At 48.2% G+C, this 14,696-nt stretch overlaps 1 protein-coding gene across 4 annotated transcripts in view; it reads right to left on the bottom strand.

The window, feature by feature from the left end:
- ITGA9 (integrin subunit alpha 9) overlaps positions 1 to 14,696 on the bottom strand; it is a 356,853-nt gene that overhangs the window by 266,008 nt on the left and 76,149 nt on the right. For all 4 annotated transcript variants that reach the window (XR_011483592.1, XM_070455419.1, XM_070455417.1 and 1 more), the window contains exons 13-14: positions 14,349 to 14,394; positions 6,095 to 6,249 (exon numbers count right to left, since the gene is read on the bottom strand). Coding sequence is in view for 3 of the 4 variants with exons in the window: in XM_070455419.1 (XP_070311520.1) it covers positions 6,095 to 6,249; positions 14,349 to 14,394 (201 nt within the window). In the remaining variant the exon portion in view is untranslated. The remainder of the gene's footprint in view (positions 1 to 6,094; positions 6,250 to 14,348; positions 14,395 to 14,696) is intronic.

Here is a 14,696-nt window from a genome sequence, read left to right as displayed (position 1 = left end):
AGTGTGAAAGTGTACAATCAGATAGACCAGATTCATCTGATTCACCAAGAGCAATCATTTTGGAAACATTTCATCTTTTGAACTGCCTGCTCAGAGCTTCTCCTTGATTTAAAATTTACTTTGGTATTTTAAATTATACAATAATTTACATTATTAATTACATTACATTAATTATATTAATAATTACATTATTAATAATTTAAATTGTACAATAATTTGATAAGTTAGCACCTTATCAAATCTCTCTTTTACAACAAAACCAAGAGACACATCACAGGAAACCCAGCCTGAGGGAGGAGGGAGCTGTTGGAGTGGGAAGAAGTGCAGATCACCCTGACTCTGAGCTTGACCGTTGGTTTTTAAACAGCCCCCACCCTAGGTGTCTCTACAAAGAAGCTCCCCCCACCCCGGCCCCCACCGCCCCCAGCAGCAGAGGAGATGCTGGAGAAACAGCTGGGCAGCTTGCCTGGCTGGCAGCCCACCCTGTGAGAAGATGGGAGCATCAAGCTGGCAGAGTTGCCGATGGCCTCCCCAGCGCAGTCAGCCGGGCCCGGGGAGGCGCTGGTTCTGATTAGGGCCTGCTCCAACAGCACACATCACAGCCTCAGCTCTCCTTCTGGCAGCCTGTGTCCCTGCCATGTCGAATGATGTCATCTTGATGGAAAAGCTGATCTGCCTGGAGTCATGCTTCCAGTCTCCTCCTTTCCCTACCCCCCAGCTGGTTCCCCAGGGCCCCCCCACACCGGCCCGGGCCAACAGCAAGCCAGCTGTCTCGCATCAACGTGGCTCTGGTCGCTCCCGGCGAGTTTTGATTCATTCCCATTCTCCATTAGAAAATTATTTCAGCTACGAAATTCTACCAATAAATCCTCCTTCCAGACTTATTCTGAGCTTCCCTTCAAGTTTTCCAGGAGAGAGGGGAGAAAGAGACTGTTTCTACTTTCCTAACTTTTCTTACCCTCCCCCCAAGCAATGAGGTGGTAGTTACAGTAGGTTCCCCTCTCCTCACAGAACCTGGACTTGCCTCATTATCCCATCCCCACGCTGCTTGAGAGACCAGAAGGAGCTCAGAGAATGTTCTCCATGTGCAAACGCTCTCTGGAGTAAAAATGCACCCCGAGGACCACAGGAGGGGTCTGGTGTCAACCCTATTTCTGCCCCTGGCTTGCATGACCTCGGTGCCATGTCTCAGGACCCGGCTGTACTGCCCGTTTTGGGGCAGGACAAGCCCCCTGCTCACTCAGCCTCGCCAGACTGAATGAGAGCCACGGAAATATGGGGGCGCCAGGTCAGAGCACAAAACACAACCACTTAAGGCTCAGCCCTGCCTGCTTTCCACCTGGCTTTCCGGGGATGGTCCAGAATTGCCTGCTTGAGTCTCAGCCTCTGAGGACTGACAAGTGCGTTTAGGCTTCAGCCTGGCCAGCAAGGTAGGTACAGGCTTGGTCCACAGGTAAGGAGCAGAGGCCTCTTAGGCACAGCCATCACCTGCCTTGCTTATAGCAGCCAGGAGGCTCCCAGGAGCCTCACACTGCCCCCCAGGCCAAGAATGAAGATTAGTAAGACCTGAGATGGGCTGAACTCTTGTATTAAATGGCTTGATGAAACGTCATAAATGTGTTCTGGGGGCTGCCTAAATTGGGAATGGTGTCTGCAGTGCGGGACTGCACTGGACCAGCCACACATGCTCCATGAGGGCAAAGACCTTGCCTGGTCTGTTCCGCCCAAGCACACGGTCTGGCACTTCTTAGAACTTAATAACTATCTGTTGACTGAATGAGCCACACAGGAGTTTCAGTGACTCCCTGTGATGGGTTTAGGAAGCTGTTGCTCTGCTCGGCTGGGGCAAGGACTCTGCAGACCTCATTTCTGCCTTGCCTGTGGCTCTCTGGGAGACCCTGCCAAGATGGAGAGCTTGAGAGAGGCTGCGAGGCCGCAGGAGGGGAAGGGACTTCTCATCAGCTTAGCCCAGCAACCGTTTTCCACGCAGCTGCTTCCAACAGCAGTTAATTCTCATTTCTTCCCCATCCCCACCCCCCGCCGAGCCCTAGAGCCAGCCTCACTGCAGCCCTAAGATATACCAATGGCACCAACCAGTGTCCCCACCTCCGAGGTTTAGATGCCAGGTCCGCAAGGTCCCTTCTCCAAGCTCACAGGTTCTGATGACCCCAAGCAAGTGGTCCACCCTACATATAACATTTTCCCTTTGTTGTCCTTGGCCAGAAGTTCTCACATCCAAGCCAGCTGCAGGTTTATTAAAACCTAGGTTGCTGGGCCTTACTCTCAGAGTTTCTGAATCAGGTAGAATTCACATTTCTGACAAGATATCATGTGCTGCTATTGTGGCTGGTCAGGAACCACCTTTAAGATCCCTCATACAGACCTACAAGCAGCTTCCTGTGGTTACTACCAGGTCCTCCATGACCTGCTTAACTGATTCCCAGTGTTAAATTCTATCTGTTAAAATAACTGGTGTGGTTTCTGTTCTCCTGGATGGATTCTGCTAGGCTGTCATGGGGGCCAAGGCGGAGTCGCCCCCATAGAGAACTGCTCTATTTCCCATAGTACCACCAGAAGCCACCGTGGCCCCTCCAGTGGCTTGGGTCATCAGCTGGCCCTGAATGTCCTGGCCCAAGCGGGAGCCGTGGGTTTTCCAGTACAACACAGAAAATGAAGAGGCAAATGGAATCCCTTCTCTGTGTGTGTGCCTGAGCTCCACCAGGTCCCAAGGGAGAGAAAAAGCTAAAGAGATGACTATAAGTCAACTGCTTACAGTCCCCCCAAAACATTCTCGGGGTGGTCCCACAGCTGAAGAGGCCAACAGACATATACCACTTCTGACAACTGTTCAGAAGTGCCAAGCACAGCGTTGGGCACCTCCCTATTGCACTGCCCAGCCTGTCCCGTCCAAACACAGCCGTTCTGCTGACAAACTCTGCTCTGGATACGCAGACATTCAGAGGTGACTGGTAGATGCCCTCTTGCCAAGCACGCCATGGCCAAAACCACCACTAACATGTTCTTGCATCTTCCTCCAGCAATGAGAGTGAGGAAGGCTTGTAACCGGAGTTCCAGCCCCGGGAGCCCAATGCAGAGGCCTGGGTGGTGACACCAAGCTGGCCAGCACCAGCTACTGGGCCCGGAGGAGAGCAGAGGATGTCTGTGCACTGAAGGTTACCCCATATTTCCTGCATCTGGAAACCGGGGACCTGATCTTCCTGATGGTGCAGAACCCTGGGGAAGCATCTACGGAGAACTCTACCCACATCTGTATCCACATAGCTACTTCAGCTCCACCACCATGGCTTCCCATTGTTCCCTCCTCAAACCTTCTATATTCCGCTGCCAACTCGTTTAGGGGCAGATTTCTACATTTCTCCCTTTACTGCAAAAACTAAGCTATCGCTCATTTCCCTGAATTCCAGGGAAAGGGAGAGAAAATGCCAAGGATACATAACTTCCTGCATGGCTCTGCAAATACCCAAATTCTCCCATTACCATTCTCTTTAAGCCTGACTCTTAAATAAATGTGTACAAACATCCCCTCAGACTGTCAAGAGATACTGGATTTCATCAATGACCCCGTGTGGCAGATGGAGAGTAGCGGAGGAGCACCTGCTCAATTCTCCACACCCTAAAGCAGACCTTATCCAGGTTTCTGCCCCTGGGTGCAGTACTGGATGTCATCCAACAGCCTGTCTCTTCCACCATCCTCCACCACTGAAGGGCCATGACTAGCCCTGACCTACATTATAATTCTGCTTGGAGGTCACTGAAAGAGGCCCTGAATACCAGGGTCACCGAAAGGGGCTCAGGTGACCAGGAGTCTATGAAAGGAGTTCCACTGACTGAGGTCTATGAAAGGAGCCCTAAGACTGAGGTCTATGAATGAAGCCCCAGTGACCAGAGTCCATGAAAGGGGCCCCAATGACCAGAGTCAATGAAAAGGGCCCCAGTCACTGGGGTCTATGAAAGGAGACCCAGAGACTGGGGTCAATGACTAGAGCCCCAGAAAGAGACATTTGCTGGGGGCAGCATGAGAAAACACCCACATCTCCTCCTGGCTCGGCCCTTGAATCTACAAATTAGGGTTTGCTCTCACACTTATGTCATATGCTCTGAAATCACTCTTGCTCCAAACTTGCATTTTGGTTTCTTCTCTGTTCCTGCTCTACCAACTTACCTCCATTTTCACCACCACAGCGATGTGGTTAATGAGTCTGAAAACTGTGTGTGCAGCTTCAGGATCAAAATAGAAACTCCTTCTAATTCCCATTAAAAGCTCCATGAGGACATGGCTGGCTCATGCAGGCACACAATAAATATTTGACAAATGAACACACACATGAACTATTAACTGCTTGCTTTTCTTAAGAGTTCTATAACAGAATAGTTCTGCTTATTTTTAAATACACCAGAAGTAATCTTCAACTCAACAATTCTTTTAAAATGCTTTTTAATGGAGTCCAACTACATCACGAGTTGATATTTGATAAAGGACATACCATCTAATTAGGGAGAGGATATATGAGTCCCAAGACCATCAGACCATTTTTTTTCCTAAAGACTGTGGTGCCTTAAACAATTAGGGAGATGGTAGGAAATTGTTTTTGGAAAGCAATAGTATCATCAGACCAGAATTCAACTTTTGGCTTCACCAAGAGCTGTATGATCTGGACCAAGTATCTTTTTCTCACTGGATTCGCACACAAAAAGTTTATTAGTTCTCTCGTACCACCCAAGTTCCAAGTTCACAGTAAATTCATATTCAATTTTGAAATTTTTGAGTTCTTTTTCAAAAATCCATAAAAAAAAATACAAGATTTCATTGTTGAGTTTATTCAATTCACCTGAAGATCAAGAGAAATGTCAGTGAAACAAGCCGGAACAGCAGTCTCCAACCTTTTGGCACCAGGAACCAATTTCATGGGAGACAATTTTTCCATGAACTGGGGTAAGGGAAATGGTTTGGGAGTGACTGAAGAGAATTATATTTTTTGTGCAGTTTATTTCTATTATTATTGTTACATCAGCTCCACATCAGATCATTAAGCATTAGATCCCAGAGTTTGGGGACCCCTGGCCTAGAAGGACTAGCATATTGTTATCTAAGGTAGAGCATTCAAGATGCAGCTGAGAAATTGACTAGTGCATGACATGTGTTCTGTGTGTCTGGGTTCCCACACACCTGCACCCCAGAGCAGAGCATATCAAACTTAAATGTGTACCAGCATCCTGTGGGGATCTTATTGAATGCAGATTCTGGTTCGGAGTCTAGAACAGGGCCTGTGATTCTGCACATCTAACAAACTCCTAGGGGATGCTGATACAGTTTGTAAAAACAAAAGACTTCTTAATCTGCACAACTACTCCAGATTCACTTCCTTCAGGTGATCACACACTCTGAATTCTAAGCCACATTGATCCTATCTTGTTCCAGGGCTTGATCCAGTCTCAGAACTAAGCCAGCAAGTTGACCTCCCCCTGTTAGAGAAATGGCAGGGATGGCTGCCAGTGGCCAGGATTTACCTGCCTCTTCTCCATCACCTGAAGCTAACAAAGGCAGCTCCCTGCCTTTTGGAAGCCTGAACCTTTGTAAAACTCAGCATGCTAATCTCACCACTCATCCTGTGTCTCTGATTCCACAGGAAAGAACATGAGCCCTCAGCATCTGGCTGGTGCTGCAAGCTCAAAGGAGAGCCTCCAAAGTCCCACTACTTTTTTTTCTAACTACATGGAATGTTTTGTAAGGGCCAGGCTACCCACTGCATGTCCACAAGACCCACCACCTGTCCTACTCGTGGCCCCGTGAGGTTTCAGTGTGGTCCAGGGACATTTGGAGAAAGGATGCTTAGAGTCAAACATTATTTTTCTGAGAGCTGTAGGTTGCACTGAATTGAGAAAATAATGGTTAGAAGAGCAGAGGGGGGACCTCAGGGAAAAGCGCATCTAGCCTGTGGACCCACTGCCTGTAAACCCAGCCAGGTTGCACTTCAGGAGGGAACTCCAGAACAGCCCCTGGTTGCCCATGATCCCACAAGCCCACTCCAGTTAGGATGGCTATGCAGAGCCCTGACTTGGGCTTGTGTGTTACCTATTTCTCCCGGGACGTGTTTGCCGTGGAAGCTAAAGCAGGCGGTGACATTCAGGCAGTTCACAGGCTGCTGGCCGTCATGACACTGAGGCGCCGTGATGTTGATGGAGGCAGGGAGGAAGATGGAGACATCCACTGTGATGACGGGTCTCGCCCTACAGGTCGGGAGGAACCAAATGAGAACTAAGCCGACAGGACAAATCCCAGGGCTTCAGCCCAGCCTCTAAGTAAAGTATGAATCAGCCTGAGTGAGAGAAAATGGCCAGGGTGCTCTGTAAATCCTGTTCTCTGGTGTCTCAGCTTATTTCCCAATAAATGAACAGTTATCTTCCCAATAATGAAGGCCAGCTAGTTGTTAATAAAACACATCTGGTTGCAGCCATAAATGAACCACCAGATGTTGGAAGATTATTTGAAAATTTCATCAATTAACTTTTGATTTTCATTTTAATAGGAAGATAGGAACAGATTTAAGAGGTGTCCCTACAGGGGGATGCCGTGACTCAAGAAACAGACGCACAAGCAGGAATCCCCCAATGCATTTACTGCCATTACTGCCATGAACTGCAAAGTCCCATCCAGAAACCTTCCCTCTTTGTTTACTCCCATCAATTAATTAAGTACTTTTTCTAAAAGACCTTGATGAATGGGGTCCCAGCTGGTAACAGCAAAGCATTTCGGAGCTGAAGAAATCACCCTGCCTAATAGCTGGACCAAGTGAAACCCAATAAACATAGGCACACTCCTATCACTGACAAGGACCACCCTCCAATGCTTGATGGATGGACAACATCATTGCTGGCCTTCCGGGGACTCCCCAGGGGCCCCCTATTAGAAGCAGGGAGTGAATCACACCATTCTGCTCTGGTTGCCAACATCTGCTGAGGGAAGATTCACCTAAACTGTGGCTTAACCTTCTCCCCTCCAGGCCTCACAAAGAGACCCTTTTACCCCCAAGGAGCCCCAGCCTTCAGGCCGCCGGGGGTGATATAACAAGATTAAGGGGCTTTAGCAGCTTGAGAACAATGACCTCACTTGTGTTCAATGATCCCACAAAGAGCGCCCAGGGGGACAAGACAGATGGGAGCCAGGACGAACACCAACTCAGAGAAAAGAAAGCCTTAAGGAAAACCTCACAGAAGAAAGGAAGCAAGGAACTGCACGGCCCAGATGGAGTTAGGGGATTTCACTACTGCCAGCACTGCCTTGAGATGTGGGTTAAGAGAAGAACAATTGTGACAAGTAAAAAGGAACTACAGGCAGACCCAGCTGCAAGTCTAACGGAAGTCAGACAACGGCAGTGTCTGGAAATCCAATATCGGGTTTCCAACTTCCTTCTGGGTTCATCCTTAGAAGATGCTCAAGTGTTCCTTAGCACCCCAGCACTTGGATTTCTTCCTTCTCTGTGTCCACACCTCACCTCACCTACTAACTAAGGCCACTGTCCATGTCCAAATTCATCCCATCAGCCTACAGGCCCTCCAAGGGCTGGGATCCTGCTGAATTCATCCTAATATTCCCTAGTGAGCAGGTGTTCAAAGACTCTTGTTAAATGAACTCATTTACAAAACAGAGTCACAGACATAGAAAACAAACACGGTTACCAGGGGATAAGAGGGCAAAAAGATAAATTGGGGGATTGAGACTGACATAAAGACCCTATGATATATAAAACAGATAACTACTAAGGACTTAACTACACAGCACCTGGAAATTTTGCTCAATACTCTGTAATGAGTTATATGGGAAGAAAATTTTTTAAAGAGTAGCTAAATGTATATGTATCACTGATTCACTTTGTTGTACACCTGAAACTAACATAACATTGTGAATCAACTATATTCCAATAAAAATTTAAAACAACAACAACCCCTGTTCAATGAAACCTCTCTAGTCCAAGGAATCGAAAACGACAGGAGGGGCCAAAGTTTCATCAAACAGACAGGGGTACCAGCAGAGCTGGGGTCCACTCTGTGAGACTCCACCTGCTTAGCACATGTCCAGCCAGGTCACTGTGCAGAAGCAGCCCACCCCCTCCCACCATCCCAGGGCCCCTCGCTGGGGAAATGCCTGCTTCCTCCTCCTGGGACAGAGCCTGGCAGAGGAAGGCGAGGTGAGCAGGAAGCAGAAGTGAGCAGTACAGACAAAAGGACTTCGATGAGGGTTGTTAAAAGAAAAAAAAAAAAAACACACACATAATCCTTTGAAATGACAAGCTGGGACCTTCACAAGCACCTCTCCCTCCAACATCCGTCAGATCAGTTCCCCCAAACCTTTTTGTTTCAACTCCAAGTATTGTTTCAGGACCAGGAAAAGCCCAGAAATCTTTCATAAGCCTTTCTGATCACTTCCTCCGACCTTCCATGGAATAACACCAGGAGCCTGTCACCCTAACACCGGACCTGCCCTCTTGAGCTAATCCCAGAGAACAAACTTCCTGAGGGCAGAGTTGGGCCAGCCCACACCCTGGTAGGGGCGGGAGACTGGGTTTCATGGGCTGAGATGAAAGCAGAGGGGTACCCAAGGGCAACACCGCTAATGCATTGAGACTTTAAAAGGAGCTGGTGGCTGGAATGCTTTTTTTTAAATTGAAGTATAATTGATTTACAGCGTTGGGTTGGTTTCAGGTATAAAGTGATTCAGTTAAACACATATACGCATGTGTCTATTCTTTTTCAGCTTCTTTCCCCTTATAGATTATTGAGTAGCATTCCCACTGCTACACAGTAGGTCTTCATTGTTTTCTATTTTACATCTACCAGTGTGTATATGTTAACCCCAAGCTCCTAATTTATCCCTTCCCCCACCTTTCCCCTTTGGTAATCATTAAGTTTGTTTTCTATTTCTGTTTTGTAAATAAGTTCATTTGTATCATTTTATAGCTGCCACTTATAAGTGAAATCATATGAGATTTGTCTTTTTCTGTCTGGGTATGATCTGAGTCTGATCACTGAGTATGATCATCTCTAGGTCCATCCTTATTGTGGTAAATGGCATTTTTTCACTCATTCCTATAGTTGAGTAATATGTCATAATGTGTGTGTGTGTGTGTGTGTGTGTGTGTGTGTGTGTGTGTGTGTGTGTAGTATGTGTGGTGTGTGTGTGTGTGTGCATACATATCTTTAATCCAAAGAATACTTCTTTCTGATAGTTCTCAGTTTAAATTCTGATATCTAATTTGATCATGGTATTTCACTTCCAGGTAGATAATAAACCCAGGCAGGATACCCTGAGACATGTTACTCCAGTGACCCCGGCCTTTTGTCGGGTCAGTGCTGCTTGCATGGCAGAGACGGGAGGAGAGATAAAGAGCCCACACCCTTGGTGAAGGTGTTAGACCACTAACCATCCCCAAAGTAATCCATTACTCCAGGGAGCTAATTCACGTCTTAAAGCGAAAGTCACTCAGTCATGTCCGACTCTTTGTGACCCCATGGACTATACAGTCCATGGAATTCTCCAGACCAGAATACTGGAGTGGGTAGCCTTTCCCTTCTCCAGAGGATCTTCCCAACCCAGGGATCGAACCCAGGTCTCTTGCATTGCAGGCGGATTCTTTACCAGCTGAACCACAAGGGAGGCCCAATTCACATCCACATAGTTGAAAGCCAACCTCAGAAAGGTTTTCTCTTAACTGCAGCCCAAAGCATTCCTAAACTACATGGCTCTTGACTCTCCCCCTTAGAGCAGAACAGGCATGCTGTGTATGGTGTGTGTAAGTGTGGTGTGTGTGTGTGTGTGTACGTGTGTGTGTGTGTGTGTGGTACATGCACACACAGGCATGGTTTCCTGGCCCTCCTCCATTTTCTGGTGCCTCCAAGACCCTAAGGTAGCTCCAAGTCTATCCCTACTTGCCTACTTGTCAGCAAAGTCATGCCTGGGATGCCCACTTAGCTTCATCAGCCAGAGTTTCCAGACTCCTGACTCACTGCTGCTCAGCCACATGCAGCACTTCATCAAAGGGTGCCAACCTGCCCAGTCCCCTGGGTGTCCCGCTCCGCCATCTCTGAGGGGCCCCACCTCGTCTCTGGAACCTTCCCTGCTCATCCTGAGCCGGTCACACTCCTGGAAGAGACCCGAGGTGGTCACCCTCATCCACATCGCAAACTGAATCCTGCTCTGAGCCCTTTCCCCACCCACAGTCCGGACACCAGACACTCCCTTCCTCACCTTCCTAATCCCCCCTTCACCTCCCCTCCTCCCTTCTACCTCTTCAACCTCTCCAGGCCCCGAGAAAGGAAGGGGGTCAGGGTGAGGTTCAGACAGATGAGGGTGAAGCTGAGGGTCACTTTAATCCCACCCTCCAAACACCCTCTCTGAACCACTGCCATTCCCACTTTTCCCTCTGCAGTCAAGCTTCTGGAAGGACGGTAAGATTTACTGCTTTCTTGCTTCTCCTCCTCTCACCCACCCACGGCCACTTCTGCAGACCTGCCGCAGCAAGGGTACCACTGACCTCTCTCCGCCGCCTGCAACCAGACGCGGACCCCACCCTGCCTGGCCTCTACTGAGGGTGACACGGGCATCCTCTGACACTGTAACCTGCTCTCTTGTCCTCACAGCATTTGCCACAACCTAGAGTCGCCTCCTTTTTTAAACTGATAGAACCTCCAGGTCATTTGGTTTCCTCACCCCTAAAATGAGGCTCCTAAATCACAATATCTCTGTCACAGAGTTGTTAAGAAGATTAAGAGTCAAAATGCAGGGGAATCCCTGGCGGTCCAGTTGTTAGTCCTTCACACTCTCACCGCCAAGGACACAGGTTCGATCCCTAGTTGAGGAAGTAAAATCCCATAAGCCGAGAAGTGTGGCCAAAAACAAAATTTTGAAAAAAGAGTTCAAACATACTCTTCCAAAAAAAGACAAACAATTACAGTCTAGTCGGTCAATGGAACACCACTCAGTACCAGGAAAAAGGCTACACAACCCACAATACGGCTGCATCTCAAAAACATCACGCTGAGTGGAAAAAGCCAGAAACCAACGAGTGCATACAGTCTAGTTCTATTTATACGAAACTCTAGAACTGATCGAGGGGAACAGAAATCAGGAGAGTGGTTGTCAGGAGAGGGGTGTGATTGGAGAGAGACAAGAGGACACCTCTTGGAGCGACAGAAATGCTCTTCATCCTGATGGGGGTAGAAGTCACACAGGTGTACACACTGGGCAGGACTCATCAAGTGCCTGCCTCAACTGTATGCAGATTATACCACGATGCAAAAAGCAACAGGAGCGAGGAGTTACTACACACCAGGGCTTAGACAGTGCCTGGCAAAGGGTAAGCGCTTATCAAACAACAACTGTCTTATTAACCGTGTTGGTTGCTCTCCATAGTTCACCCAGGGCTTTTCCCTAGTGGCTCGGCTGGAGAGCCTGCCTGCCACTGCAGGAGACACAGGTTAAATCCAGAAAGATCAAACCAGTCAATCTTAAAGGAAGTCAACCCAGACTACTCACTGGAAGGACTGATGCTGAAGCTGAAGCGCCAATACTTTTTGGCCACCTGATGCAAACAGCTGACTCACTGGAAAAGACCCTGATGCTGGGAAAGATTGAGGGCAAGAGGAGAAGGGGACAACAGAGGATGAGATGGTTGGATGGCATCACTGGTTCAATGGACATGGACTTTGTCTGGGAGATAGCAAAGGACAGGGACGCCTGGTGTGCTGCAGCCTATGGGGTCGCGAAGAGTTAGACATGACTTGGCCACTGAACAACAATGAAGTACACCCAAATCTGCCACCCAGCTGCATCTCAACAGGTCAACGCACAGGAGCAGATGAATGAGGGAATGGGTGACCGTGAGCTCGGGACCCCTAGGCACCCCTGCCATGGTTGTCAGGGCCATCTGCGGACCTCCTCGTCCGAGCCGGTGACCCCGGCCCTGGTCCTAAAGTCTCCTCCCTCCAAATGCTCCCAGGTGTTCTCTTCTGTGGACTCCACACCCGACCCTGTTAAGAGTTCATCAACCTCATCCGGTTCCACCCTCCATGCCAGGCTAGGGTCTGGGGTCTCCCATCCACGTGTAACTGCCTGGCTTTACATTTACACCTACGTGTGAGGAAATCCCTGGAGAGCGTTGTCCCTCACAAAAGAGGACAGAAGAAGACAAGTCCCTCCAGGGTGGAGCTCACAGCTGCAAGTTTATAAAATACAAGGATGATGAAAAAGCAGAACCCATAAGATATGCCTTAAGCCAGAAGCTCCTGGTTTGGAGAGGGCCTGGTTTCCACTAACGGCAGCCGGGGAATGTGTTTTATTCAAGGGGAATGTGGAGAAGCCAGAGCACGCTGCTTGAAAGAGTGAGCAGAGGAAAACGACTTGGCGAGGCCACCAGCTGGAGCCTTGGCCTCTCAAGGCCAACCACAACCATCTGTGGCCCTGAAAGCTGTTCCACCCGAGAAAACGCCAACACAGAGAATGGGGTGATAAAGGAGAAATCCAACCCTATGGAAAGGAAAGGATCCATCCCCCTGGAGGAGGACATGGCAATCCACTCCAGTATTCTTGCCTGGAGAAGCCCATGGACAGAGGAGCCTGGCAAGCTCCAAGGGTCACAAAGAGTAAGGCATGACTGAGCACAGCATAAAATTGAGCACTTAAACCAGGCACTGTTCTAGCTCATTGAGCTCTCATAAAAACGATATTCAGTGAGGTGAGCACTATTGCCTTTTTAACAGGTGACCATCCTGAAAAAGAGGTTACCAGCCTTGCTCAGGAAATTCACCTCATAAGAGCAGACTTAGGGTCTGAACCCAGGCCACCTGGCCCCAGAGTTTACACTCTCAACCTCAAGGCTATTCTGCTTCTTCAACAATGTAATATGTGGGCGGGGGGAGAGGATGCCGTATTAAATTTATTCATTTCTTTCCAACATGACTGGCCATCTTAAATTAACTCTCAGGAATTAAAGAAGGAAAGAATGAAAAAGAAAGAACCTTGAAAGCTAAAGGCCCTTAAGGCTAGGTATCTGATAAGAAAATATAATCCAAGTCTCTGTTTAGACCATTCTTAGGGTAGTTATCATCTTTACTAAATCTTTAGAATATGTATTATCTATACCGTTCACATAGCACCTATCACATATTGCATTATATTGATGATTTTTTGTGATGTATTTATGGCTTGGTCTAACTAGTCCCCTTGATTCAGAATGCCTTAAACATTATGCTTCCCCACACTTCTCTGCCCACTGCAGTGCTCGATAAAGAAGTAGTGGATTTTAAAAGTATCAGAATCTCTGGAGTAACAGAGTCACTCCTGACTCAGGAATTTTACACTCAATCTTGAAAGTGTAAATCATCCATGGACTTTCTGAAAGACAATTCTGGCTACTGCTCATTTGACAAAGCCTGCAAACAGCCTTTGTGGGTAAGTGTGCGCAAGGCAAGTAACTTGAACTACTTGATGTTTTGCATTACCTAGAGTTAACTGGTTCCCTTAGAAGTTCCTAAGCCCTCATCTGAGGCGGTCCCTCCTTCCAGAAGAGGCTGTGTAGCCCTGAGGTAGAGACTCAGGAGAAAGGCCCTGCTGAATGAGAGGAATCCAGGGTGTGGAACTCCATGGCCTCTGGGATCCCTTCCAGCTCTAAGATCCTACTAGCCTATTTTAGAAAGTTCTGCAATCAGGCTGTTAACAAAACCTAAGAGTTGGCTCCCACTCCAAAGTGTAATTCTGCCTCCTCTGACTCATGCAGACAGAAATACTTGGAGAGGGCTCGTGGGTGGGATGGCAGCCCACTGGTCTTTGCAGGAGGGATGCAGACGGCATGGGCTTCACAGTGAACTTGAGCCCCTCACCCACTGCTGTCACCAAAGAGGGGGCAGGAGGCTCCCAGTCCCTGGGGGGCTGGGGACCAGGAGGTGGGGAAGTAGAGGTGACAAGTCTAAGTAGGGATGAACACATGGGACAGGGCAGGGTCATGGCACCCGTGGAAAATGACACTTCATGTGAAGCACATCCACGGGAAGCGTTCTTCACGGCAAAAGACAGGAACCTCTGCCTAGAAGCTCCAAGGATGATATCTATTCTCACACATGTAAGCCACTCAAGGCCCACCAGCTGGAAACCCTGGGATACAGGATAACAAGAATAGGGAAACAAAGGTAGCATTCACAATTACCAAGCACCTCCGCATGCAAGGAACAGGGCAGAGTGACTGCTGACTGATGATAAATAAATCCCCTGCACCGCCCCCCAACCAAATTCCATCCCTCACCCACAGAGAACCAAGAGAAAGAGAGAAGCATCTCACCTTAGGAGAACCACACTGTCCGACATGAAGGCTCCAACAGTTACATCTGAAAACCATAAGTTTACAGATTTAGAATCTTGCTGAAGCCCATCTCACCCACCCACTGTCAAGGTGCTCCAACGTGATGGAGGCCAGTCTCAAGGTCAGGGGCTTGTAATGGCTTTGGAGGAGCTAGAGTCCCACTGCCGTGTGTGGCAGCCCATCGCCAGGTGTGGCAGTTGAGACCCCAAAGGGTTCTGGTCTGCACTGAGATGTACGTCTAAGACAGAAACTGATTTCGAAGACTTGGTATTAAAAAATATTAACTATTTCACTAATAAAAAATGTTTGTATTAATTGTATGCTGAC

The sequence above is a fragment of the Odocoileus virginianus genome, chromosome 26 (assembly GCF_023699985.2).
Source record: "Odocoileus virginianus isolate 20LAN1187 ecotype Illinois chromosome 26, Ovbor_1.2, whole genome shotgun sequence".
NCBI classification, from domain to species: Eukaryota; Metazoa; Chordata; class Mammalia; order Artiodactyla; family Cervidae; genus Odocoileus; species Odocoileus virginianus.
Note: the sequence above shows the minus strand (reverse complement) of the source record. Positions and strands in the feature narration are given on the sequence as shown.